General features: G+C 42.3%; 1 protein-coding gene across 4 annotated transcripts; it reads right to left on the bottom strand.

The window, feature by feature from the left end:
- Positions 1 to 4,147: 4,147 nt before the first annotated feature.
- Positions 4,148 to 14,237, bottom strand: LOC136550515 (protein transport protein SEC31 homolog B-like). Of its 4 annotated transcripts, none has more exons than XM_066542113.1 (22): positions 13,729 to 14,237; positions 13,594 to 13,651; positions 13,376 to 13,498; positions 12,675 to 12,771; positions 12,540 to 12,576; positions 12,338 to 12,443; positions 12,000 to 12,057; positions 11,799 to 11,896; positions 11,568 to 11,687; positions 10,327 to 10,369; positions 9,697 to 9,824; positions 9,496 to 9,623; positions 8,905 to 9,418; positions 8,716 to 8,808; positions 7,788 to 7,973; positions 7,499 to 7,709; positions 6,728 to 6,834; positions 6,213 to 6,362; positions 5,620 to 5,751; positions 5,195 to 5,543; positions 4,801 to 5,039; positions 4,148 to 4,678 (listed from the first exon to the last, which is right to left on the bottom strand). In XM_066542113.1, the coding sequence occupies exons 1-22, from the start codon at positions 14,046 to 14,048 to the stop codon at positions 4,586 to 4,588; spliced, it is 3,390 nt and encodes a 1,129-aa protein (XP_066398210.1). In that variant the 5' UTR covers positions 14,049 to 14,237; the 3' UTR covers positions 4,148 to 4,585. The 4 variants fall into 4 exon arrangements, with proteins under 4 accessions (XP_066398210.1, XP_066398212.1, XP_066398211.1 ...); XM_066542115.1 differs by having other exon boundaries at positions 5,620 to 5,745; XM_066542114.1 differs by having other exon boundaries at positions 6,213 to 6,359.
- Positions 14,238 to 25,278: the final 11,041 nt, after the last annotated feature.

Here is a 25,278-nt window from a genome sequence, read left to right as displayed (position 1 = left end):
GGATCAGCCTAAGAACGCATGGAGCGAGCAATCCATTACACTACTAGAGGAGTGATTGGGAAAATTTGTAGGAGTGATTGTGAATAATGGATCGCAAAGGCAGACACAGCGAGAGATGTAGCACCATTACACAACGCCAGTCCATCAGACCTACATCGGGGCAGGGACATCCAGCAGTCGTGATGGTCTTTGCCATGAAGTGCATGTTATAAATAGCGGGCTATGATATTTAACGGCAACCTTCTTCAAAAGCTATAAAGAGCTATAGCGGAAGCTATACATTTTGCGGTTTTGTAGAAAACATGAAATTACTAATGAATTATGCACATAAACATTTACCTAGACAAAAAAAATTATGAACACAAATACTCAAATACATGAATATATATCTAGAAGAGAGAGGTGAGATATGGGCGGTGGAGGGGGGACACACTAGAGTTTTGAACAAGTCGAATTGAGGTTGCTTGCCCTTATACCCGTAGGCACTTATATAGGCAATGGCTATTTACAAGTGACCCCTTGGTGGGGCTGGATTACACATAACACTACTCTAGCTACTAGTTGGGCCTCTTCTAGGGAGAGACTTGGCCCATATACCTCATGGGCTCCCCCAACATCGCTCCTGACAAACACTTTTGCAGGAGGGGCTTCGCCAACTCTTCAGCGACTACAACGACTCACCCACGCCAACACTTCCACACGAGGGGCCTCACCATCATCTTCCGTGACTGCAACGACTAACCTTCAACGCCAATAGCTAGAGGGGCTTCTCTGACATCTCTGACGTCAACATCAACAATGTATCTTCGTGAATATCTTCGGTGAGTACAATAACTTGATGACTCTACCAAAATTTCAGTATGAGGGGCTTCACTGACATCTTTAGCATCTACACCAACATTGCCTTCGTCAAAACCTTCGACACGAGGGCCTTCGCCAACATCTTCAGCATCCACAATGACTTGCCTCCGCTAACACTTCGGCATGAGGGGGTTCGCCAACATTATCTTCGATGACTACGATGACTCATCTTCACAAACACATCGGTAGGAGGGGCTTCACAATCATCTTTGGCCACTACAATGGCTCGAGAGCCTTTGTTGACGCCTTTCGCGACAACATTTATGACAACTTTCCTTCATCGCCTAGTTCGAGGGGCTACATCAATTCGTTCGGCACCGAGGTATACTTTACCTTCCTCAACCATGGTGGCTCGAGGGCTCACTGACAACTTCGGTCCGGACATCTACTTCTGGTACTATGGCTACTATGACTACGTCAACTACAACAAGCACAACTGAATATTCAGTCACAAACGCCAACTAAGAGGAGGTAGGGGAGCATACTGGAGGACCTGACACTCTAGAGAAGATTTGGAGGCTTCACGGCAACCTTCGGCTATGACTACTTTGAGTACATTGACTATGACGACTACACCCATTCATGAAGTGAAGGTGTGTCTCCAAGTGAAGCCTCAGACAAGAAGGTCCCGAAGGCGACGATTTGCATGCTGAGAAGGTCCCAGAGACGAAGATCTATGCAACGAGAAGGTCCCAAAGGAAAGATCTACACGCTGAGAAGGTCCCAGAGGCAAAGACCTACGTGTCGAGCGAAGCTAACAATCCATGTCATAGAAGTGGCCAAGGAAGTTAATGCCCAAATATAGAGATACCACGGAGGTTGGCATCCAGGCACTTGGAGTTAGTGGCTTCCTAAGTTAGCACTTGTATAGACTAGAGTTGTGTGTGTGATCTTTTCTCTATGCCCCATGTAGGGGTTTTGAGATGGAGTTTTTAGTGAGGCGCACACACGTAGATTGCGAAGGGTGATTCTCATGACCAGGGTTTGAGTTCTATTTGCGCCTCGTCTAGTTCGAGCATCTATTAGATCATGTTTATCATAGTTGATGGGCAATTGTTGTGGGAGCCCATGAGGTATATGGACCAAATCTCCCCCTAGAAGAGGCCCAACTATCAGTTAGCATAGTGTCATGTGAAATCCAACCCCACCAAGAGGCCACTTGTAAGCAGCCATTGCCTATATAAGTGACGAAGGACATGAGGCCATGAGGGCAGGTACCTCACCTCCCACTCATTTTCACTTGTTCAAAACCCTAGTGCATCCATGTACACTATCGTGCTCTCTCCTCCCTCTATCTCTCTCTCTCTCCTGTTCAGAACCGTTAGTTACAACACATTATTTAACATCTATCATATCGATCAACATATTGTTGTGATTAACACTCAATAATCAATTGTTCAATAATTATTTAATAATTTATTACATCATTTATAGTACGTAAAGAACTTAAAGGGAGAGACATAGATTATAGACTAAAGAATAAGTATCTACCTCGGTCGGGATTAGGGTGCTAAAAATATATCGTAATTAAACTAAATAGCAATGTTTAGTGGTGTTAAAATGTCATTAACGGTAATAGTGGAACAATTGACAATAGAGTCGCGGTAGACCCTTATAAAAGCTATAGCAACACAATAGCCTATAAACCCCCACCCCTTCTCCTTTCGAAGCTCACCTCACTCCTTTCACGACACTCGACGCAAGCCCTACTCGCCTCTCCTTCCACCACTCCCCACTCCCCACGCCCAGCTCAACGCGGGCACCGATGGCGCCTCCCAAGAAGGCCGCGATAGGCGGGGACGGTGGGCAGGTTGGGTCGGGCAAGGTGGGTGGAGATGGTGGCAAAGGTCGTGGTCGGCAAGAGGGGCGGATATGGAGGGAGTGATGGAGCGGGGGTGAAGCAGGGATCGATGGCAAGGGCGGCCATGGCGGTCGCGGCGGTGACGGTGGGTCTTCCCGCTAGGTGTTGTCCCCTTACGCTACCACCTAGCTGTTGTCCGCTAGGCGTACGTCCGTGCGATACTGCGTTGTCCCAGCCAAACTGTTGCGTGTGATTTGTTGTTTTCTGTGTGAATGATGTGGATGATCGCATGGGCGAGGGTCTTCCATGTGAATGATCTCGGTGGTGGGAGTACAGTTGGTGTGAAATGAAACCCCTGAACTTTATGCCTTGGCAAAGATTAGGGGCTATATTTAGCACCAACTTTGGCAAAGATGGTCCGCCATGCATGCGATGTCGGTGTGGATGCTTGTAATTTTTGTTTTGTTGTGCTCAGGCACATTAATAAAGTAGCTAGGAGGGAATGTTTATGTTTATTTGGCTTTCTTAATGTGACGTTCGGAGTGTTGGTCTGTGACTAACAATAATTGAAATAACGTTGTCCAAGAGCATCATTTAACACGAAAATAGTCTCAGACTTAAATATGCTGTAGTTTTTGCATAATATTGAATGCATCACAATCCAGAACAACTAAATAAACATTGAATTTGGGTCGCATAACAGCGTAGATTCGACTTCATCGTTCTATCCTGACATCTCTTCTGCCTCTAGATGTTTTGTTGCGCTCTGAACTTGCTCCAACTCCATCTTTAGCATTTGTTATCCTCACAGGCTCTCCTGTTCAGAATGAGAACTGTCAAAATCCGTTAATCCTCCATGAGTTACTGCTATTGAACCAAACATTATCATATCAAGAAATATAGTTACTGCTATATCATATATCCAAAGCTATGTTGCATTTGAAAGCCAATAAGATGTATCTACTTTCCAGCAATTGTTTCTCTTCACTTGTTGAGCTCTTTGTTGTATAGCAAGCTCAAGCAGCACTGGCAGCTCAAGCTTGGTGGAAAGGGATGGGTATGCTGTTGTTCTAGCCGGCTAAGGTACCAATCAGTGTGGAAGTCGATGGCCTGATGCTGATTTGGTTTGTAGTCCCATGGATACTTGAGACCCAGGTTGTAGCTGTTGCTGTAGGCTGCTGCTACACTGTTGTCCAAAGAGAGAGGATTATGGCCACTATTAATCGTCAGGTTATCGCAGGGTTTTTTTTTCCTGGAGCACCAAACTCAAATAAGCACGGGGACGATTTGATTAGTCGGTTCGGCAAGCTCTAATAACCGTAACGAAAGAAACCCTTTGCCGCGGAAATGAATAACCATTCACAGATTAATAGCAAACCGCCGGAAGCCGGGACCACGACAACACCACGATATAGGCCAGAACATGTAAACCAGAAAATGGTTTACGCGAAGAGCACAATCCGCACGTCCAACATGCAATACAGATTCAAGATTACAGAAATTTATTGATTTCTGTTGGCAGTACCAAAAAAAAAAAAACAAGCCACCGTCACTCGTATTGACCATCTAGAGTTCTTCGAATGTCCGAACTGACCGAATTCTAAGTGCAAAAATTGAAAAAGGTGATCCACCGGCTATAACAGTCTAAGTGCCCTCTTACAATTACCATTCAGAATAAACAACCCCCGGCAACAGGTCACCTTACAGCAGATGTCAAAAACCAAATCTATTATCGAAATGTATAAGAGAACCGAAGTATCAGACCAATTTCACCAACACGCCTAGGCAGAATCAAGAGCCGAGAACAAAGAAGCAGGATAACACCGCTGTGCTGGCGAACCCTCTGAACTGCTAACGCTATCATTTCTGGCAAGCAGCAGAAAAGGTGTGTACAGAACTGGCTGCATGAGAAGGCCACAAGGTTTACATTCTGAAATTCTGCCTTGTCTTGATCATCCGCTTCAATGCCGCAAGCCAGAAGTTGCACTCATCCCAGTCACTTGTTGTTAAGAGTACCTGACAACAACATTGTGCAGTTGCAGATAGTTAGAAGTCAAGGAAGAACTGATATTCAAACTTTCAAAAGAACATGGAGAAGACAGACACTACAGAACCTAAAAGATCAACTTCCAATCTACCTGGAGGTGCATCGCAGTGGCAAAATCACTAGCATCAATTGCACTGCACAACTGAATGAGTTTTGATGAAACATTTGGAGATATGTCGCCACTATTTAATTTTGAAAACAATGCCCCTATTTTCCTTGAATTGTCCTCAATTTCACGCTTTTTTGCTTGAGTTGCTTGTGATCCTCCCAGAGCTTTGGACGTCTCATCGAATAGTCTGGTTAGTGTACCAATAACAGGTCTCAGCTCAGCTGCAAAGACAACAAGAGTGTTAGATATTTGGTAGACCTCATATGAAATCACAAGTCAGAAAAAAAAAATCCTTGGAACCAGAATAGAACAAGACAAGATAGTGGTAACAGCAAAAAGATGGAAGCCTTTAGCCTTGCATCTGCATTCGACATACCAGACACTTTTGTCGTATCAGCTGTCTGCACAGTCGGCGGAGGTGCAGGAGGAGCTGGCTGTGCCTGCACCTGTGTCGGACTTGAGGGCTGTGCAGGACTTAAACCTGGCCTCGGAGCAAAGCTTTGATTGTTCGATGGCATAAACCTAGAAGTTGAGTTAGTAGCAGCAGAATGTGGAAACATCTGGTTAGGGACTGTTCCTGATACGGGGGCGCTCGGACCAAAAGAAGATACTGGTTGAGCAGCAGGCTGATATTGAACAGGCGATACAGGCTGATGAAATGTTGTTGGAGGTCCGCTTGGATAAGGAGCAGATGGTCCAGAAGAATACGGTTGATTTGCAGCACCCTGTTAAGACCAGAGAGACCAGTTTGGAACAAATATCACAGAAATACTAGTAAATATAAGTCACCAGTATACCTACCGTGTAAAGCTGGGAACCTAAGGTATTAGGTTGCTGATATTGTCCAGGATTTTTTAGACCAGCTGGGTTCGCAGGAGTAAATGTCTTCACTATTTGCTGAGGCACTGGTACAGGTGGAGGGCCTGGCTGTTGCTACGAAAAAAATGTCAAAATAAACAATGAGTGTAATAATTTTGCATTGCCTTAAATGGAAAACGACACAAAACACTCATTAACTTCAGATGAGGCAAAATTCTGCTGGTCAACCCTCAAAAGTAGCATACACTTGAGCAAAACTTCAAATACATGGGGGGGAGGGGCTACATGTTCAGACATACCACAATATATCCAACATTACATTTCTTTTGTTCAAACACAGCACCAAAACAAGGGAAACCAAATATTTGCTATTTTGCAGTCTTAATGGCACAAGGGCGTGCAAGTGAGACAGGTGATAAGTTCAAAAATTCCAACATAATGTACCAAATACTTGCTGCAACGAACTGGGCACTCAAAACTACAAACCACTGAGAAGCTTCTCCAAGCACAACTGGCCTATAGGGTTGTTCACGTACATGTGATGCTAAAAAAAGGATTTCCTGGATCACAAATACCTGAGAATTGGCAGGTGTGCTAGGTGGAACAAACATATTGGTTGGTAGTTGAGGTTGATATGCGTTGTTGTATCCATAGGCTCCAGTAGGTTGTTGTGGATAAGCTTCTGAATATGTATTACTTGGTACATTGTATGGTTGAGGTACCTGCTGTTAGCAGTGGTCAGAACATTATACTACAAAACCAATAGAGCAAAAATGCCACTCCCACTATCACAAATGTTTGAGGTTTAAGACATTGTCACGGCCTTACAAGATGACACTTTGACTTTAGTTTTATGAGAATATGACATTTTTAAATATGTTCAAATATTGTGAAATTATTTTTATGATGAACCTAGCAACATCAATATTACAATGTAAACCTACTATGTAACTCTTATACAGAAAAGGTTTGACAGAAAGAAAACCTAAAACGACACATTTGTTAGGGAGTATTAGTTTATTCTGGCAAACATTGAACTGGTAAATCAAATGGCAAATTTTAAGTATGAAATGATGGTTCAAGAGGGAACCTGGTAAACATTCTGAGAATGGTCTGGGGTGGTATATGGTTGATTTGTGACATAGGGGGAAGGAGTGCCGGTGCTTTCAGAAACAGAACTCCTAGCATTATCGTTCTCTGCAAAAATAAAACTAATAAATACTATGGTATAAAATCCATGTGTAATTACCAATATTTCAGGACAGCTACATGAAGAAAAGTGACTTTACTCTGGATACAAAAAGGAGAAACAAAAGACAGGTTCTGCAAGTTCAAATGTGAATATTCACAGCTTACATGCTAAAGGAGGAATTAAATCGATACACCAAATTTAAACCAAGGAATACTTCATTTACATGTAAGCAACAACGAAAAGTTAAACAAAGATAAGGAAAAAAAGAGAGGATAATATAATGTTGCTATACAGATCTTAGATGTACAAGTTCTGGATAGAGGCTCAAGGTTATTGCATGGAAGGCTAGCCAAAAACTGAATGAAGTAGTGAGATATTTGGTAGTAAATAACAATTAAAAACATCAAACATAACAGGATGAAAAACAACTTTGTTACAGTATTAAATGGGATCAGTGGTGCAAGGTGTGAGATGGCCAGTACTTTTCAACATGCACAGGCACCAACGGGAATACATAACCCATTCAGTTCAACAATGTGTGGCCACATCATATGTGGCCACATCATAGCAAAAAAATATATAGACCGGAAAAAATGGATAAAAAAACTTCAAACCAATGAAAGACAGAATAACAGAAGACAAAATTAAGTGATGTTAGTTTGGAGCGACCTTCTGTAGAACATGCAATTCGATCTCTCAAAATTGCCAGCTCTTGCGAATGTTCATCTGATCCCAACAGTTTTAAATACACCATTGCAGTTTTAAGAAGACCTTGACTAGCCAGCAATTCAGCGTAGTTCTCAACAAGCTTAGACAGTGACGTGCTAAATCTCTTGTGGCCCGTAGCAAGGGCAAGAGTAATGGTTTTTTCCATCAAATCCTGCATTTCCACAGTGGTCAATTAGGAACCGTTTGGGAGCAATGCTATAGAATGTGAACTACTATTATGCAACCGTACCTGGAGAAGATCAACATAAGTCTTCCCACCATCTTCAGATTTCAAGGTGCGGGACCAAATTTCAACAGCTTTGTCAATATTTCCAGCACAAATATAACAGAGGGTTGCAGCTAGCGTATCTCCAACGTTCAGAAGTCTAGACGCAAGCGTGTCGCACAAAATATGCCACTCCTCTTTCCGTGCAAACTGTTTTGAGTTCACAGTTAAGTTGATTTCATAAACAAGCTCATATCAAATTTATACCATAGATAAGGAATATGAGAAGTCATCAACCCAGCTAAAAAACTGTTTCACTGGGACGACAGCCAGTCCACTGGTTAGAGAAACAGTTTTCTAAACAACAATCTAAGAAAATGCAGGTAATTAAAGTTTGTTCAGTAAGGTTCTATTTACAGCTTGACAGAGTTTGGACAAAGTTATGTTTTGCGAGCTGGTCAGATAATACAGCTTATCCTCTCTGAGAAATCCAGCATGAGTTCAAGCATCCAGTCCCCAACAAAAAAACATGGTGGTCAGTACTCATGTGTGCAATATCAGATTACCTGTTATGATTTTAACTCTGCTATTCTGGTTTGAGCCTTTGAGGTCAACCATTACATGGGCACCCAAATAATGAACCAGGCCAGGCCTTTCAAATGCCAACTATATTTCTATTGAACTACTCTACTAGTCCAGCCAAATTTTCATAACTAGGACCAACATGGTGCTAAAAACACATCAGACTGGACAGCGTCCAAATCAGTTCAGTCTATAGTGAATATAAACAAGATAACAAAGAATAAAAATGCAATGCCACTTTAGAACCCATCTATCAAAGCTTGAAAGTTAAAACCGGTCAAACCACCATCAAGGTAATTCTAGATTAGAAGACATGGCAAAAGAAAACACAAACTGACTGAACAAAAAAAAAATTGTAGTTTGCACTTACTGTGCAAAGCAGAGCAAGAGTTTCCTTCCATGAACTTAGTGGCCAGGTACTCACAAAACTCATTAAATCATTGCCCACCATAGCAGAGACAACCTATACTTGAAACAGTATAACAATAAATAATGGTGATTATGAAAATTACTATGTACAAATAAATACATATATTCAAAACAAGGAATAAAATGAAACCTTTAAGTAGGGCGAAATACTGTTCTTAAGATAATGATTTCTTGTACTTTCCCAGAGAGCAGAACCACCGGCATGGGCTATAACCAAAGCATCAGCCATACGATTAGCAGCAAGACACTGGTTAACTGCCCCTTTGTAGTCTCCAACCACCAATGCATGTTGAATGCTTTTGTCAATTGATGGATCTGACGGCACATCTCCAGACATTTCCTGCTCTATCTGTTGACCATTTGTAGAAACTGGTTCTTCAGCCAAGCTAGCCTCTGAAGGTTGAGGATTGTTGAAAAAATCATCCCCATTATCAATAAGAAACTGGGCATCTGTATTATCGGTTACTGTGGCATGATCAAGATTAAGTGTATCTGCCAATGTTTGGCTCAATTCATCAGTTGAACTTGCAGGTGGTGCCTGAGGTGGTTCGAAGCCAAGATGAGTAAGCAATTTTGTCCGTGCAAAATCCCCGTCCTCAAACATAACCCTTAAGAAGCCCCATGTTTCTCTCTCCTCGTCAGATCTGATCAAACATGCAACGCACAAAGTTAGTCTTCATGCAAGCACCAGGAGCAGTTCTACTAAAGGAGAAGTACATACAAAGATTCTTGTGATTTTTTTTCACACAGAGCACGCAGCGAACTTTTGTCGCCATTCTGAATAGCAGCTTCAAATTCAGTTGATCGGCTCACCAGACTTTGCTCAATCACCAAATTGTGAACATGCACCTATAAAAAACATAATATAAACACAGGTACCTGAAGAGTTGCAGAAAGCAGGGCACTGATAAAGAATACTTACCTCAGATGTAGATGCTTGTGCACCTTGGGTGGGTGCCACCGGATGGAAAGAAACAAGTTTACCACCGAAGCCAAAAGATGCACCAGTGGGGCATTTCAACCATTTTGGAGCCGGAGCCCTTGGACGTGCTGATCATAATTTAGTTCTTATCAGACAAATCGTATCAGAGAAAAGGTACGCGCGCTAGTATAATTAGTGACTAACTGGTATGGCTGTTCAATTGGAACTCTATAAAGTGAAGAAATAGATATTTTTTATTCGGTGCTTACAGCTTAGCTACAGGCTTATATAGATCTAAACAGCAATCTTAATCAAATGGTCACCACAACTAACCCAGTTCACCAAATACAGGCAAGATAGTATCTAGAACAGTTAACAGAGTGTAACGCGGCGGGGAAATAAACCAGCCAGTAATAATCTCAAACATAAATCAAATCTGATATAAAGGGCATTGTCATAGAAAGAAACATCACATATGTCCTTGTTATGAAATGATGGATCAAGGTCAACATTGTTGAATAGTGCTTTAAGATCATGCAAGGGCTGTACACAAAACCAAAGGCAACAATCTAACTGAATATGTATCTAACTATCACAGAAACTTAAGCAAGAGGCAGTATGCTAATTCACCTGGGGCACCAACAGTATCACCAGCCGCATAAAGACCAGAGAACTGTAAAAGATAATAAATAAATAAAGGGATTAAATACTTTGTATGCATTATGCAAGCAGTAAACATGAAAGTGCGGACCCACATACACTAGTGATGGATAAAATAAACCTGGTGCAACCAACCAACTCATTTTATAAGATGCGACCAAGCATAAAATTTAATTCACACTGAATAAATAAATAAATGAGGAAATTCGGTTGCCAAATATATGTGCACAAAAGATATGATTATAATCAAGCTGAATCAGTCAGCCTAGTCCCGGCTCAACTTTTAGTAACAAGTCCCATAAAAAAGAGAATCTTAAGATGGAGGCTTGAGGACCCGTTTAGTCAATCTTAAACGCACAATCGTAATAGTAGATTAATCCTTCCAATTCACATTGTCGCTTGTCGGTTAACCTTCAGCAGCCCCACCACACACACACACACACACACACACACACACACACACACAAATCATAAGGTTGATTTGGATCTCTAAATAGCTTGACTGTTCTCTCCAGGCATCCATGGACCTTGCCATGTGTTCTCACCTTACTGTACAATCTACATTCAAAACGATATGTAGCTACCCACTATGCAAACCTCATTCCTTCCACATGCACACATTCACGGACCCATTTGACTGCTCCACTGGGGCATGAGCACCTTAACTTCTGAGCAATTCAAAACCTCACCAGTCACCAATTCCCGGCTTCCTGCTTAAGTGATCGCTGTTACCACAGGATTGCACTTAAATATTGCTGGATAATGCCCCACAATACACTATGTACTTCCAGTCTGATAACTAATTCTATTAGTGAACTTTATTGCCCTAATCACACATTTTCCAGGTCACAAACTCAGACGAAACAAAAGCATTAACATGCTCAGCTGTCAACTGTCGTCAATGACAAATCAAAGTGACATGTGCTCTTTAACACTTTATAAAAGAAACATAGCATAATACTCTCCAGCTGTAACTTAAGACAAACAGCACTAGAATGTCCCACTTCGATGATACCAATGACTTCTATAGCACTATCGACCTATACGACAAATAAATGTTTAACACAGTATATTAGGAAATCCTAGACCAGGTCTCAAAAGCTGGATGACAGTTCTGAGTGCAATGAAGTTGAAGTATATTCAAACCCACATAAATTTAACGAACAGTATCCAACATATATTCTGAAGTGAGAAAATATAAGCATCATTACCTCTAGGTTGTATATGCCAATTTTCCCATCAAATGAGGATGCTGCAATGACACCTGGTATTTTCCGGTACCAGTGAAGGTCAAAGTTCCAATTAGCACTTGCAGGTAGTTCACTAATAATCTGTAAAAAATAACACAATGAAAAGGGGATGGTAAGAAAAAACTTGTTTCAGAAAATAAGAACATAATATATCTCTGCAGTTTGCTTTTAGATGTTTAAGTTGTAATATACCTCTCCACTAACAGTATCCCAGCAAATTGTTCTATTGTCTTTTGAACATGTAAGCAAGAATGAACTATCATAGGGGCACCACGACATAGCAATTACACCTGCTCAAAAGATAATACATCAATATAATAATAAGTACATGCAATTTAAGTACATTGGCAAGCAATAGATGGGAAACAAACAAGATTAGGGGAGAAATGAAACCTTTTGAATGGCCAACGAATTCTCTAACTGGTGAGATGGTCTTCCTCACATCCCAAACCTGTGAAAATAGTGTATGAGCAGTGATACTGATAAAAATGAGAAAAAAAAACACTTAATAGAATGAGTGTGTGATGTGAACTTGATGGAACATCACTGTATAACCACCCTTTTCTTCAAAAAGTACTGAATGTCATATTTAAAGAAGCACAAAATGAAAATGAACAGCTTTGTCTATTTAATTATAGGTGCTATGAGCTTACATGGAGAAACGTAAGTAAACTAGATTATTTTGGGAGATTGGGTGTGCAGAGGAAAGGGGATTTAGTAAAGGTAATTACTCTCAGTGAGGGAGAGTTGTCATCATCTGATGCAACAATCAGCTGGGTGGACATATCTGGATTCCATTGGAGAACAGAGCATTTCCTTCGATTTGAATCTGAAAAACTGTTCAACAGTTCAGATTTAATCAATCCAAATCATAGATTGTATCAAAAAAGATCCTGAAAGTGCATAAGTAACTCTAGCAACTACTGTAATTACCTAGTCAGTGGTTTCTGATTCCTTAAATCCCAAACAACTGCAGGGAAACAAAATTAGTCAGACAGAACGATCAGAAGTCCAAGTGATGGTAACTGATAGCTAAACTTTTGCAGAATCAACCAAAATTTAATTTACCTGTCATCCCATTACTCGAAGTTGAGGCAACTATATGTTGGAACTTGGGATTCCAGGATAAACAAGAGATTTCAGCTTGCGCATGGGACCCAACACTCTGTTAAAATTATTATACTTTAAAAAATGATTACATGCTATAAAAGGTTGAACAGAATAATGTAGCCAGAACATAGTGACATAACTGAAATATCCAAACACATCCTGCTTTACAACTATGTCACGTGCCCTAAACCTCAACTTTATTTTTTTCATTAACAGCAACCCACATCAATCATATGAAAGAACAAGCATGGAAACACAGTAAGATAACACAAAGGATTCTACAGGGGAAAAAATAGCACAGGCGCAAGCATCCAGATCATAAAGGACGACCATAATCTTGCACAATCAGTCTAAAGTCGCTCAGTTTCATTCCTGCATCAAATAGTGTAGCCAGTTCTGCTCATACTAAATGAAAAATAAAAATGAGAATGCTACTACATATAACTCAAAACATCACCCGTCTGGAATGGCAAAAAGCATGCTAGGGTCACCGTAAGCACGCAAGATGGCATCATGTTTACCATGGAATAAAAAGCACCACGGAATCATTTCAAGCCGTGAGTAGCAGAAACCATGCATCTCATGAATAACCATTAACCAATCAGGCAAATCCTTAATCCTCTTGTACGACAATAAGCTCTGTACAAAACTGCGAGTACCTTGAGTGGTGGGTACACAATTGGCTCAACAGGGTTCTTGAGATCCCAGATGCAAAGCTCCCCCTGCTCAGCCCCAGAAGCGAGCCGATTCGGCGTGAGCTCACTGAACTCCAGTCCACAAACCTGGCAGAACGAACACAAACGCAATCAGCACACGACGCCAACCCCGTCAGAACGCCAGGCGCGTAAAACTAACTAGCCAGCCCCGCGCGACTCACCGGCCCGGTGTGCTTCTCCAGACGCGCGACCATGGCGTCCTCCGCTTTCCCCTCGGAGCTGAAACAGCGATGCATTTCAGTCAGAACGGGAGCAGATCTCAAGTGCGAAGCGGGGCGAGGGAGGCGGATCCGGACCTGATCATGCTCAGCGGGTTCCACACGGCGACGGAGCCATCGCTGAGGCCACCGGCGAGGAGTCCGAGCGCGAAGGAGTCGCCCTCGACGGCGCCCGGGCGCGACCAGGAGAGGCGGTTGAAGCGGTCCGGGGAAGGCGCGGAGGCGAGGAGCGGGAGGTCCGGGGAGTCGGACTGGAAGTCGAGGCGGAAGATCTCGATGTTGGCGGAGTTGGAGAAGCTCAAGTCGACGGCGCCGGTCATGGTGCCCGCGGCGAGGTACGGCGCGTCCGGCGCCAGTGCCGTCTGCGCCGCCCGCTGCGCGCTCTTGATGCACGCCATCGCCGGAGAGACCGCGCAGATCTGGGCGCGCGCGCGCTCTCTAGCTCGCCCAGGGCAGGGGCGCTGCACGGATGAATTGCGAGGGCGATCTGGAGATCGAGGGGGGAGAGAAGAGAGGTGGTGGTGATGCGGCGGGAGAGGGGTTGGGGACTTGCCGAATCGCTGCGGATCTGATCGGGTTAAAGCGGGGGTTTGCGCTTACCCTGCTGTGTGTCAGCGTGCTGGCACGCGTGATTTGGAAGCCTTCGGCCGCGTCATTACGAGCGATCAAGGCCGTTGTTTACTCGAATGGATTACTCTGAACCGTTAGGGCCTTGTGCCCTGTTTAGTTCCACTTAGTTTTGTTAAATTTTTCAAGATTTCTCGTCACATCGAATTTTTAGACGCATGTATGAAGCATTAAATATAAATAAAAAATAAAACTAATTACACAGTTTAGACGAAATCTACGAGACGAATCTTTTAAGCCTAATTAGATTATGATTGGACACTAATTACCAAATAACAACGAAAATGCTACAGTGCTCACTTTGCAAAAAAATTTGCATCTAAACTAGGCCTTGTTTGGAATGGAGTTTTTTCACGGAAATTTCAGAGAATTGCTCTTCCTCCATTTTGCTGATGTCATGGGATGTTTGGATTGAAGGAAAGGACCCTCCTGTTCTGGAGGAAAGTTTTGCTTTCCTACACAAAACACAGGAATAAAAACATCCACTGCAATCCAAAGTTTTTTGTTGATGGCCGAAGCAAGCACACGGTGAAGAGAGAGGACGAGGGTGGGAGACAGTCAGACAGACAGAGAGGCGTCGTTGTGCACCCGGCAATAAAGAGAGAAAGACATAGTACTTCTAAATAAAAATACATTAAAATATAGAAATGTACTAGCTATGAAGCAATTAATATGTTACTTCCTGTGTTTTTCTGTGTTATGGATGCGTTCCGAACACCTCTTCTAGTTATTTTGTGCGTTTTTTATTTCCTCTGTTCTACCACTACACACTCATTATATTCCTATGTTTTTTTCTATTCCCGTGTTTTTGATTCCTGCGTTCCAAACAGGCCCTAGATTTGAACATGCATTAGCGGCTGTGTGTACATAACTTCCAAAAAATAGGCAGATTAATCCAGTTTCTTATTGTCTTATCTAGAATCCAGATATAAATTGATGATATTCCAATTTACTACCTTCGTCCTAGAAAAAATTATAGATTTGGTGAAAGTCAAACACTTTTAAGTTTACTAAGTTTATATAAAATAGTATATCGCTTCAAATAAATATATCTGGAAATATATTTCACGAGGAATCTATTGATACTTATCTAGTATGATGATTTGGTATCATTTTATATAATTTTGGTCAAATTTCAAAATCATTTGACTTAGAACTATTATATAATTGCATCTTTTCTAGGACAGGAGAGTATATACTTTATACATAGATAAATTGGTACTTCTTTCATTCCCATATTAGTTTATATTTTATATTTTGTCCTGAGTTAAAATTCAATGACTTTGGTCATGTCTATAGGAAAAAGAAAGTACACCTATGCCTATATTTGTGAAGTATGTTCTAGTACTGCATTTATTTGAACATGTGAATGATGCTCTCTCCATTCTAAATTATAAGATGTTTTGTCATTTCTAGATACATTACTTTAACTATGTATCTAGACATAGCGTACATCTAAGCACATAGCAAATTTGGAACAAAGGGATTAGTGTTTTTTTCTAAAGTAAAATTATAATTTGGGACTTTAGGAGTATGAAACCAATTTTGCGGCACTCCAAACCAACATTTGTGTTGGGTGATTAGCAAATATGAAACATGTCCTGAGTAGGAGTTATATATGAGTAATGCACCACCAAGTATTAAAATGATCTTAAACTACATAAGGAGAGAATAGTGACCTCTGCGATGCTAAAACTAAGAGATTATATTTATAAAAAGTTGGGCTGATGTATGTTATAACCAATGCCGCATCAAATATTTACAAGATTACCATGTGGTCTTAATTATATTCTAGATAGAACCAATGTACTATGCCACTACCGATGGACAATCACTGTTTTTTATGGATTTGTTGTTGTCTATATAGTAGTAGGTAACATGCTAGCATATATTTGTCACCCCAAGTGTAGTTGATTTCAGGCATGTTTGGATCTTTAGCCATACCTTGCCAACGTAAGGAAATCAAATGTAGTTGAGTGTTTAAATATCTGACACGTTTTCTTGTTTCTGTGGGCTTGCTACCATGTGTGCTTGTTACCATAGGCTAGTCAATTTGGCTCTCTGACCCTAGCAAGGTAAGGCTATCATGGGATGGCAAGGTGAGGCGAGGCAAGTAAAGGAACCAAACTGGCTTGAATTGTCATCTGTTTATTCATTGATGCAACTATAGAGACACCTAGTCATGGCACTAGGTGTAGAGCTAAAATGCAACATCATTGATCTCAAGATTTGTCGAATAGGTCTTATGCGGAAAAAGCTAACAATAAATTAAAAGCTAAAATATTACGTACAATCCACATAGATAAAATCCTAGCTCCACATCTGTCCATATCATCTGAGGCCATATCTAATGGCACCGCCACTGTTGATGGCATGTGTGCGACCCTCTACTTTCATATGCTCTTCAACCGTGAGTTTTGGCGAGAAGATCTTCGCAAATAGAACGAAGGAAAGGGCCATTTAAAGAGAAAAGGACTCGAGCTCTAAAAAGACAAAACAAAAAGAGCACAAAGAACGACCGAGCCCATTTCGACAATCCAGGCCTGCCTGACGACACGTTGACGAGAACAACCCGGGCCACAAGCCCACAAACTGCAGGCCTTCCTGGTCGGAGTCCGGCCCATTATTCAATCATCAGTAGCACTGTAGCAGAATAGAAGGCACGAGGCAGAAAGGTCGTCGACCGCCGTGGGTTCTCAACCGCTCGACACCTAAACCGCAGATGTGCTGAACATGGCGGTGTCGGTGGCACGTCTCCCAGACTTCAGTTGTTGCATCTGCGTTGCACCGGGTGGCATGGCACAAGCTAAGCTAGCGCGTGCATGGGGTGGCATGGCGGTGGCGCTCACAAGTCACAACTCACACATGTCCGCTCGGACTCCAGGGGCATGTCTGCGCAGAAGTCAGCAGAGTGTAGCAGACGGCGTCAACACGCCACCTCGCCGCCCACATGGTGTCGACCTGACAGGGGCGCGCGCTCTCGAGTCCCAGGCTACTGCCGTGGCGGGGGATGAGGGAGCCGACGTGGTGGTCGCTGCTAGGGGCGGCCGAGGCTTGGGCTGGAGACGGGGACAGCGGAGGCCAGGGCGACGCCGGTCGGTGCCGGGGTCACGACGCCATGGGCGGCGGGGACGGTGGCGGGCGAGGTCACCGGATCCGGGGCGGCAGAGGCCGGGGCACCGCCGGCGCGATCCCGGAGCTGCAGGGGCCGAGTTCACGAGGCTACCATGGATGGCGCATTGGTGGATTTGTTTGGGAGAGAGAGAGAGATATTTCAAGATGGCGGCCGCAGCTTGGCCTGGCATGGATGCAGCACGAGAGCTCGCCGGCGTGGTGAGGCGCGGCGCGGAGCTCGTCCAACGCGGATGTGTTAGTTGATCTCCACCAATAGGCCCAACGGCCTATTGGGCCCTATCTCTACTCCCTGATCGGGGGAGCCCAACCCTAATTCGGTTGGAGGGCCCCTGTCGCATAGCACACATAAAAGGAAGGTGGAAGTGAGGGCTTGGACTAAAGAGGTTGACCGGAGCCGCCACACCCACCCATAGACAAACCCTAATCCGATCCTAAAGCGTGCTGCCAGCGACGGGATGGCCCACCGACTCCGCCGTCTCCCCTGCAGGACATCGCCGGCGTCATTGGACTTTATCTCGCCGGCGCTGGATGTCTTCTACACCGCGGCACCGGCTGCGGTGCATCTACTGAGAAAGGTGAGGACCCTATCCAGATATATGGGTTACACAGAAAGGTACTCACATCGATCCTAACAATGGTACCGGAGCAGGTTACCTCTGTGTATTCCTGTGTATCCCTAACCCTAACTGGGTAAAAGCAAAAGAAAGAGAGACCGGCTCATGGTCTACCGGTCATCACCGCCACCGCGTGTGGGGGAAAGGAGCCGCACCGTTCGACGGCGCACGGCAAAAGTAAAGAAAAGAACAGATCCTTTCGGATCAGAGAAGAAATAGGGCCCTAGGCTCACAGAGCCGAAACCCTAACCCTAGAACGGGGATAATCTGTTCGGATAAACAAGGGAAAAGAAAAGAAATAAAAGAAAACAGAACCTAACCCTAGATCCATTCGGATGTCAAAGAAAAGAAAGGAAAAACAGAAAAGAAAGGGGAAAAGAACAGGGTCGGCATACGAACCCTAAACCTAACCCTAGAACGGATCCTCATCCCTAACCGGTTGAATCCGAGAAGAAACAAAAGAAATCAAAGAAAAGAAAAGAAAGGAATCAAAGAAACCCTAACCCTAATCCCCTCCTTCGGTTCGGTTCGGATAAGAGGAAAGCGAGATCCAAATCGAAAAGAAGGGGGTGGGAAAGGAGAAAGGGAAGGGGACGGATCCACCCTCGCCGGCGCGGGAAAAGAAGAGCCGGGACAGCCTTGGCCGGCGCGGGAGAAGATAGGCCGAACCGGGGCTGCTGCTCGCCGGGCTCGGCAAAGGGGGCACCGCGGCCAGGTCGCTCGACGGTGGCGTGCTCACCCGTTGGGGAGAACGCACGCCGGCGAGGGGGCCGACGACGGCGCCAAGTTCGCTCCACCGCCCGCTCACTCGCTGTTTTGCCCGCTCGATCGCCGCTCGGTGCTCACAGCGCTGAGAAGAGAGAGCGTAGAGAGAGAAGCGGAGGAAGCGAAATGACCCTAGGGTTTCCGGTCGGAGGCCGCGGCTGTGGTTTTGTTCGCGCAAAATCGACGCGCAGCCGTCGATCTCCATCGGACGACTCAGATCGAGCGGACTGGTTTTCAGCCCAGGCGGGTGCGCGCGCCAGGCCGAATTCCTGGCCTAGGCCCAGGTTGCGGCCTGGGCGCGGGGGAGATCGCGGGAAGCGCCCACGTGGGCGTGGGCCGTGGGCCGCCTTGCCGTTTTGGGCCGAAAGTACAGTACAGAAAAGAATGAGTGTTTCCTTTTTTCTATTTCCAGCAAATATTTATTTCTGGAAAATGAAAAATAGCTCAAAAAGAAAAATAGAAAAAGTAATTTTTCCCGTGGGTAAAATTCAAGAAATTGAGCATACGTTTTCCGCTGCTAAAGAAAAGGTATATTCTCCAGTGATTTTGAACAGACGTGATATTTAACTGGAGAAAAGGAAGTTTTTCCAGTAAATGTTTATTTCCTGGAAATTGATTAATAGATTAAAGAAAATATAAAAAGCAATTTTCCCTGTGGGTAAAATTCAAGAAAAGGAGAAGTTTTTCCATAGCTAGAGAAATTATTTATTCTCCAGTTAATTTGTACCAACGTGGTATTTAATTGGAGAAAAAGAAAAGTTTTCCGCCGCTAAAGAAATTATTGATTCTCCAGTTATTTTGAACCAATGTGGTATTTAATTGGAGAAAAGAGATTTGTCATGGATTATGATGTTGTTATTTTCTGACCAACATTGTTAATAACAATATCATAATCTTAATGATTTATGCATTGATTCTACTTCTGCCCAATGATGATGTAGAATTAGTGTATAAGAACAGATGTTAATTTTAATGATTTATGCATTAATTCTACTTCTGCTCAACGGTGATGTAGAATTAGTGTGTAAGAACAATTGTGAAAGTTAATGATTTATGCATTGATTCTATTTCTGCCCAACGGTAATGTAGAATTAGTGTATAAGAATAGTTGTATGTTTTGATTTTGACCAACGTTGGAATCAAGGCATGCAAATGATGTTAATTTTATGTTAAGAAAAGTTATGATCTGGTTTTCATCCTGTCTAAGGTGGAGTCACCTCACCGTGTTCCATTGAGATTGTGGCACCGATGAGGGAGACAAAAGAGAATGATGCCACTTGGACAACTAAAGAAAGGGATTTTAAATCCCAAAATATATCCTATGGCTTTTGAGCATAGAAAGTGGATCACTGTCAATAAGAAATGTTTGGCTGTGATAAAGAACATGATTGAACCCGCAATTATGGGCTTAATCCTAGAATGTGACACGGTCACCGAGTACCTCGATAGAATAAAGAGCCAGTTCACTGACACTTCAAAGATATATGCTACTCAGCTAATAAAGTAGCTGGTGACAGAGTGTTACTCTGGATATGGTGGCATAAGAGAGCTAACGATATGTTGTCGAAATTATGGCACTATCGTTCAGGCCATATTTCGAGGGGAAGAATGGAAAGACAAGTTAATAATGATATTCTTCCTCTATTAGAGCTCTCAGTTTTAGAACAAAGAAAAGTATGTAAAAAGAATTAAGAAAAGATGACAAACGAAGCGTAGGAATTCCACAGATTATCAGTTTCCTATAAAGAGTGTGAATGGTAATGATTCATTCATAACATTCACAGATGATTACTCTCATTATGGCTATATTTATCCAATCAAAGAAAGAAAAGATGTATTGGATAAATTTAAGATATTAAAGATTAAGATAGTCAGGTCTGACCGTGAAAGAGTACTACGGTCGGCATACCCTAAAAGAATGACATAGTAGCCCAGTATTCTATACCGGGTGAACCTCAGCAGAATAGAGTAGTTAAAAGAATCAATCGTACCCTGATGGATATGGTGGGCAGTATGATAAGTTACTCCACCTTATAGTTGAGCCTGTGGATGGAGGCGTTAAAAACCTCATTCGTATTCTCAAAAGAGTACCAAGTAAGTCGGTGCCCAAAATACCGTATGAGATGTGGACAGAAAGTGTACCCTCATTAAACCACTTGTGTGTGTGTGGGGGAGCCCTGCTGAAGCTAAAGTATTTAACCCAAACATTGGGAAGTTATATCTCAAAATAGTAAGGTGCCATTTCATTGGCAACACAGAAAAGTCAAAAGGTTTTTATTTTCCACTGTCTAGAGAGACATACAAAGTTTGTGAAAACGAGACATGATGTTTTCCTAGAGAATGAAAAGATGAGGGGGAGCATGGTAGCTCGAGAAATTATCCTTGAAGTGGAGCGGGTGTATGCATCCACTCCAATGATTCATGAGCCATTTTTCTCACTACCCGCTATAGCTGCACCGACAGTGCTAGATACTATGGTGCCAGCACCTGTTGTTATTTCACCTGTGGCAACAATGAATGAAAATGAGAAACCTATTCTTCAGGATTCTATAGAACTTATTGCCACACATGAGGGGGAGCAACAACAACCTCAAATAGATGATGTGCCAAATGTGGAGGCCCCTAGAAGGTCTCAAAGAGTTAGAAAATCAGCTATTTCTGCTGATTATGAAGTGTATAACACTAAGGAATTTCAAATGGAGGATGATCCCACCTCATTTGAAGAAACCATGAGAAGTGATCATTCATCAAAGTGGCTTGAGGCCATGGAAGATGAAATGAAATCGATGAATGTCAATAAAGTTTGGGATTTGAAATAATTCCTAAAGAAGCCAATACAGTAGGCTGTAAATGGGTCTACAGAGCAAAACTTGACTCTCAAGGGAATATAGAAACATATAAAGCGCGACTTGTGGCAAAAGGCTATATGCAAAGAGAAGGAATTGATTATAATGAGACCTATTCTCCAGTCTCATGTAAAGGTTCCTTCAGAATCATAATGACATTAGTGCCACATTACGATTAAGAATTACATCATATGGATGTAAAGACGGCATTTCTCAACAGAGACTTGGAGAAAAATGTTTACATGGCACAACCGAAATGTTTTGCCATGGAAGAAAAAGAACGAATGTGATGCTGCCTAAAGAAATCCATTTATAGATTAAAACAAGCTTCAAGACAGTGGTACTTGAAGTTTGATTAGACAATAAAGAATTTTGGGTTTTTTTAAAGAGAATGTAGAGGACAATTGTGTCTATACAAAGTTTAAGAATAGGAAGTTTAACTTCCTTGTCCTGTATGTAGATGATATCTTACTTGCTAGTAGTGATGTCAGTCTACTACTAGAGACAAAGAAATTTGATATGAAAGATCTTGGCGAAGTCTCGTTCGTTCTAGGGATCGAGATTCACCGAGATAGAAGAAAAAGGGTATAAGGGCTGTCACAAAAGGCATATATGGAAAAGATCTTAAAGAAATTCAGTATGCACAAAAGTAGTTCCTCACCTGCTCCTATAGTCAAGGGCGACAGATATGGGAATTCTCAATGCCCCAGGAACCAATATGAGCTCAATCGACAAAGTGAAAGTGGTTCCATATGCTTCAGCTGTCGGAAGCTTACAACATGCTCAAGTATGTACGCGCCCTGACTTTGCATTTGTTACCGGGTTTTACTTGGCAGATTCCAGAGCAATTCTGGAATAGAACACTGAAATTAGTAAAGAAAGTCTTGTATTATTTGCAAGGAACGAAAGGCCTCATGATGACATATAGAAGATCTGATTCACTCCACATGGTGGGATATTCAGATTCTGATTATGCGAGAGTGAATGTATATCCAGATGTGGATTTTCTATCATCTCGCAAAGGAGAGTTATTTCATGGAAAAGCTCAAAGCAAACCGTCACTACATCGTCCACAATGTATGACAGTTTGTAGCGTGATATAAGGCAACGGGCAGGTGAACTAACTTACGAAGTTCATACCCGGTTTAAAGGTGGTTGACGACATCTATAGACCACTTAAAGTAATACTGCGATGATAATCTAGCAGTACAGTATGCTCACAACATAAGTCAAGTGGTGCTGCCAAACACTTTGACATAGAGTATTATGTTGTGAAAGATAAAGTTCGGGATCAAATCATAAGTCTTGAGCATATAAGAACAGAAAGGATGCTCACGGATCCGCTTACAAAAGGCTTACCACCCAACATGTTCAGAGGACATGGTGTTCAGAGAACATGTAGCTAGCTTGTATTTAAGGGAAAGCCTAAAATATTTCTGGACAAAAGAAGGCCCAAAGATAAGTATCTATTTCAGAACAGAGTAGTGAGTTGTAGCTGTTAAGTCTATCGGTAATGGACCGTGACGATGAGACATGCTCTATGAGCTAATCTGTAATGGAATGAACAAAAGCAAATGATATAAAAGTGAAAGATGGAATGAGATCAAGGGGGAGAATGTTAGTTGATCTCCACCAATAGGCCCAACGGCCTATTGGGCCCTATCTCTACTCCCTGATCGGGGGAGCCCAACCCTAATTCGGTTGGAGGGCCCCTATCGCACAGCACACATAAAAGGAAGGTGGGAGTGAGGGCTTGGACTAACGAGGTTGACCGGAGCCGCCACACCCACCCATAGACAAACCCTAATCCGATCCTAAAGCGTGCTGCCAGCGACGGGATGGCCCACCGACTCCGCCGTCTCCCCTGCAGGACATCGCCGGCGTCATTGGACTTCATCTCGCCGACGCTGGACGTCTTCTACATCGTGGCACCGGCTGCGGTGCATCTACTGAGAAAGGCGAGGAGCCTATCCAGATATACGGGTTACACAGAAAGGTACTCACATCGATCCTAACAGGGAAAGTTTTGCTTTCCTACACAAAACACAGGAATAAAAACATCCACTGCAATCCAAAGTTTTTTGTTGATGGCCGAAGCAAGCACACGGTGAAGAGAGAGGACGAGGGTGGGAGACAGTCAGACAGACAGAGAGGCGTCGTTGTGCACCCGGCAATAAAGAGAGAAAGACATAGTACTTCTAAATAAAAATACATTAAAATATAGAAATGTACTAGCTATGAAGCAATTAATATGTTACTTCCTGTGTTTTTCTGTGTTATGGATGCGTTCCGAACACCTCTTCTAGTTATTTTGTGCGTTTTTTATTTCCTCTGTTCTACCACTACACACTCATTATATTCCTATGTTTTTTTCTATTCCCGTGTTTTTGATTCCTGCGTTCCAAACAGGCCCTAGATTTGAACATGCATTAGCGGCTGTGTGTACATAACTTCCAAAAAATAGGCAGATTAATCCAGTTTCTTATTGTCTTATCTAGAATCCAGATATAAATTGATGATATTCCAATTTACTACCTTCGTCCTAGAAAAAATTATAGATTTGGTGAAAGTCAAACACTTTTAAGTTTACTAAGTTTATATAAAATAGTATATCGCTTCAAATAAATATATCTGGAAATATATTTCACGAGGAATCTATTGATACTTATCTAGTATGATGATTTGGTATCATTTTATATAATTTTGGTCAAATTTCAAAATCATTTGACTTAGAACTATTATATAATTGCATCTTTTCTAGGACAGGAGAGTATATACTTTATACATAGATAAATTGGTACTTCTTTCATTCCCATATTAGTTTATATTTTATATTTTGTCCTGAGTTAAAATTCAATGACTTTGGTCATGTCTATAGGAAAAAGAAAGTACACCTATGCCTATATTTGTGAAGTATGTTCTAGTACTGCATTTATTTGAACATGTGAATGATGCTCTCTCCATTCTAAATTATAAGATGTTTTGTCATTTCTAGATACATTACTTTAACTATGTATCTAGACATAGCGTACATCTAAGCACATAGCAAATTTGGAACAAAGGGATTAGTGTTTTTTTCTAAAGTAAAATTATAATTTGGGACTTTAGGAGTATGAAACCAATTTTGCGGCACTCCAAACCAACATTTGTGTTGGGTGATTAGCAAATATGAAACATGTCCTGAGTAGGAGTTATATATGAGTAATGCACCACCAAGTATTAAAATGATCTTAAACTACATAAGGAGAGAATAGTGACCTCTGCGATGCTAAAACTAAGAGATTATATTTATAAAAAGTTGGGCTGATGTATGTTATAACCAATGCCGCATCAAATATTTACAAGATTACCATGTGGTCTTAATTATATTCTAGATAGAACCAATGTACTATGCCACTACCGATGGACAATCACTGTTTTTTATGGATTTGTTGTTGTCTATATAGTAGTAGGTAACATGCTAGCATATATTTGTCACCCCAAGTGTAGTTGATTTCAGGCATGTTTGGATCTTTAGCCATACCTTGCCAACGTAAGGAAATCAAATGTAGTTGAGTGTTTAAATATCTGACACGTTTTCTTGTTTCTGTGGGCTTGCTACCATGTGTGCTTGTTACCATAGGCTAGTCAATTTGGCTCTC

The sequence above is a fragment of the Miscanthus floridulus genome, chromosome 4 (genome assembly GCF_019320115.1).
Source record: "Miscanthus floridulus cultivar M001 chromosome 4, ASM1932011v1, whole genome shotgun sequence".
Classification (NCBI taxonomy): Eukaryota; Viridiplantae; Streptophyta; class Magnoliopsida; order Poales; family Poaceae; genus Miscanthus; species Miscanthus floridulus.
Note: the sequence above shows the minus strand (reverse complement) of the source record. Positions and strands in the feature narration are given on the sequence as shown.

Coding starts and splice junctions, on each gene's coding strand:
- LOC136550515 (XM_066542113.1), bottom strand. CDS start 14,048: ATGGCGTGCATCAAGAGCGCGCAGCGGGCGGCGCAGACGGCACTGGCG. Junction 12,577..12,674: donor TTCGAGTAATGGGATGACAG/GTAAATTAAATT, acceptor GTTTCCCTGCAG/TTGTTTGGGATTTAAGGAAT. Junction 10,370..11,567: donor TTGGCATATACAACCTAGAG/GTAATGATGCTT, acceptor TATCTTTTACAG/TTCTCTGGTCTTTATGCGGC.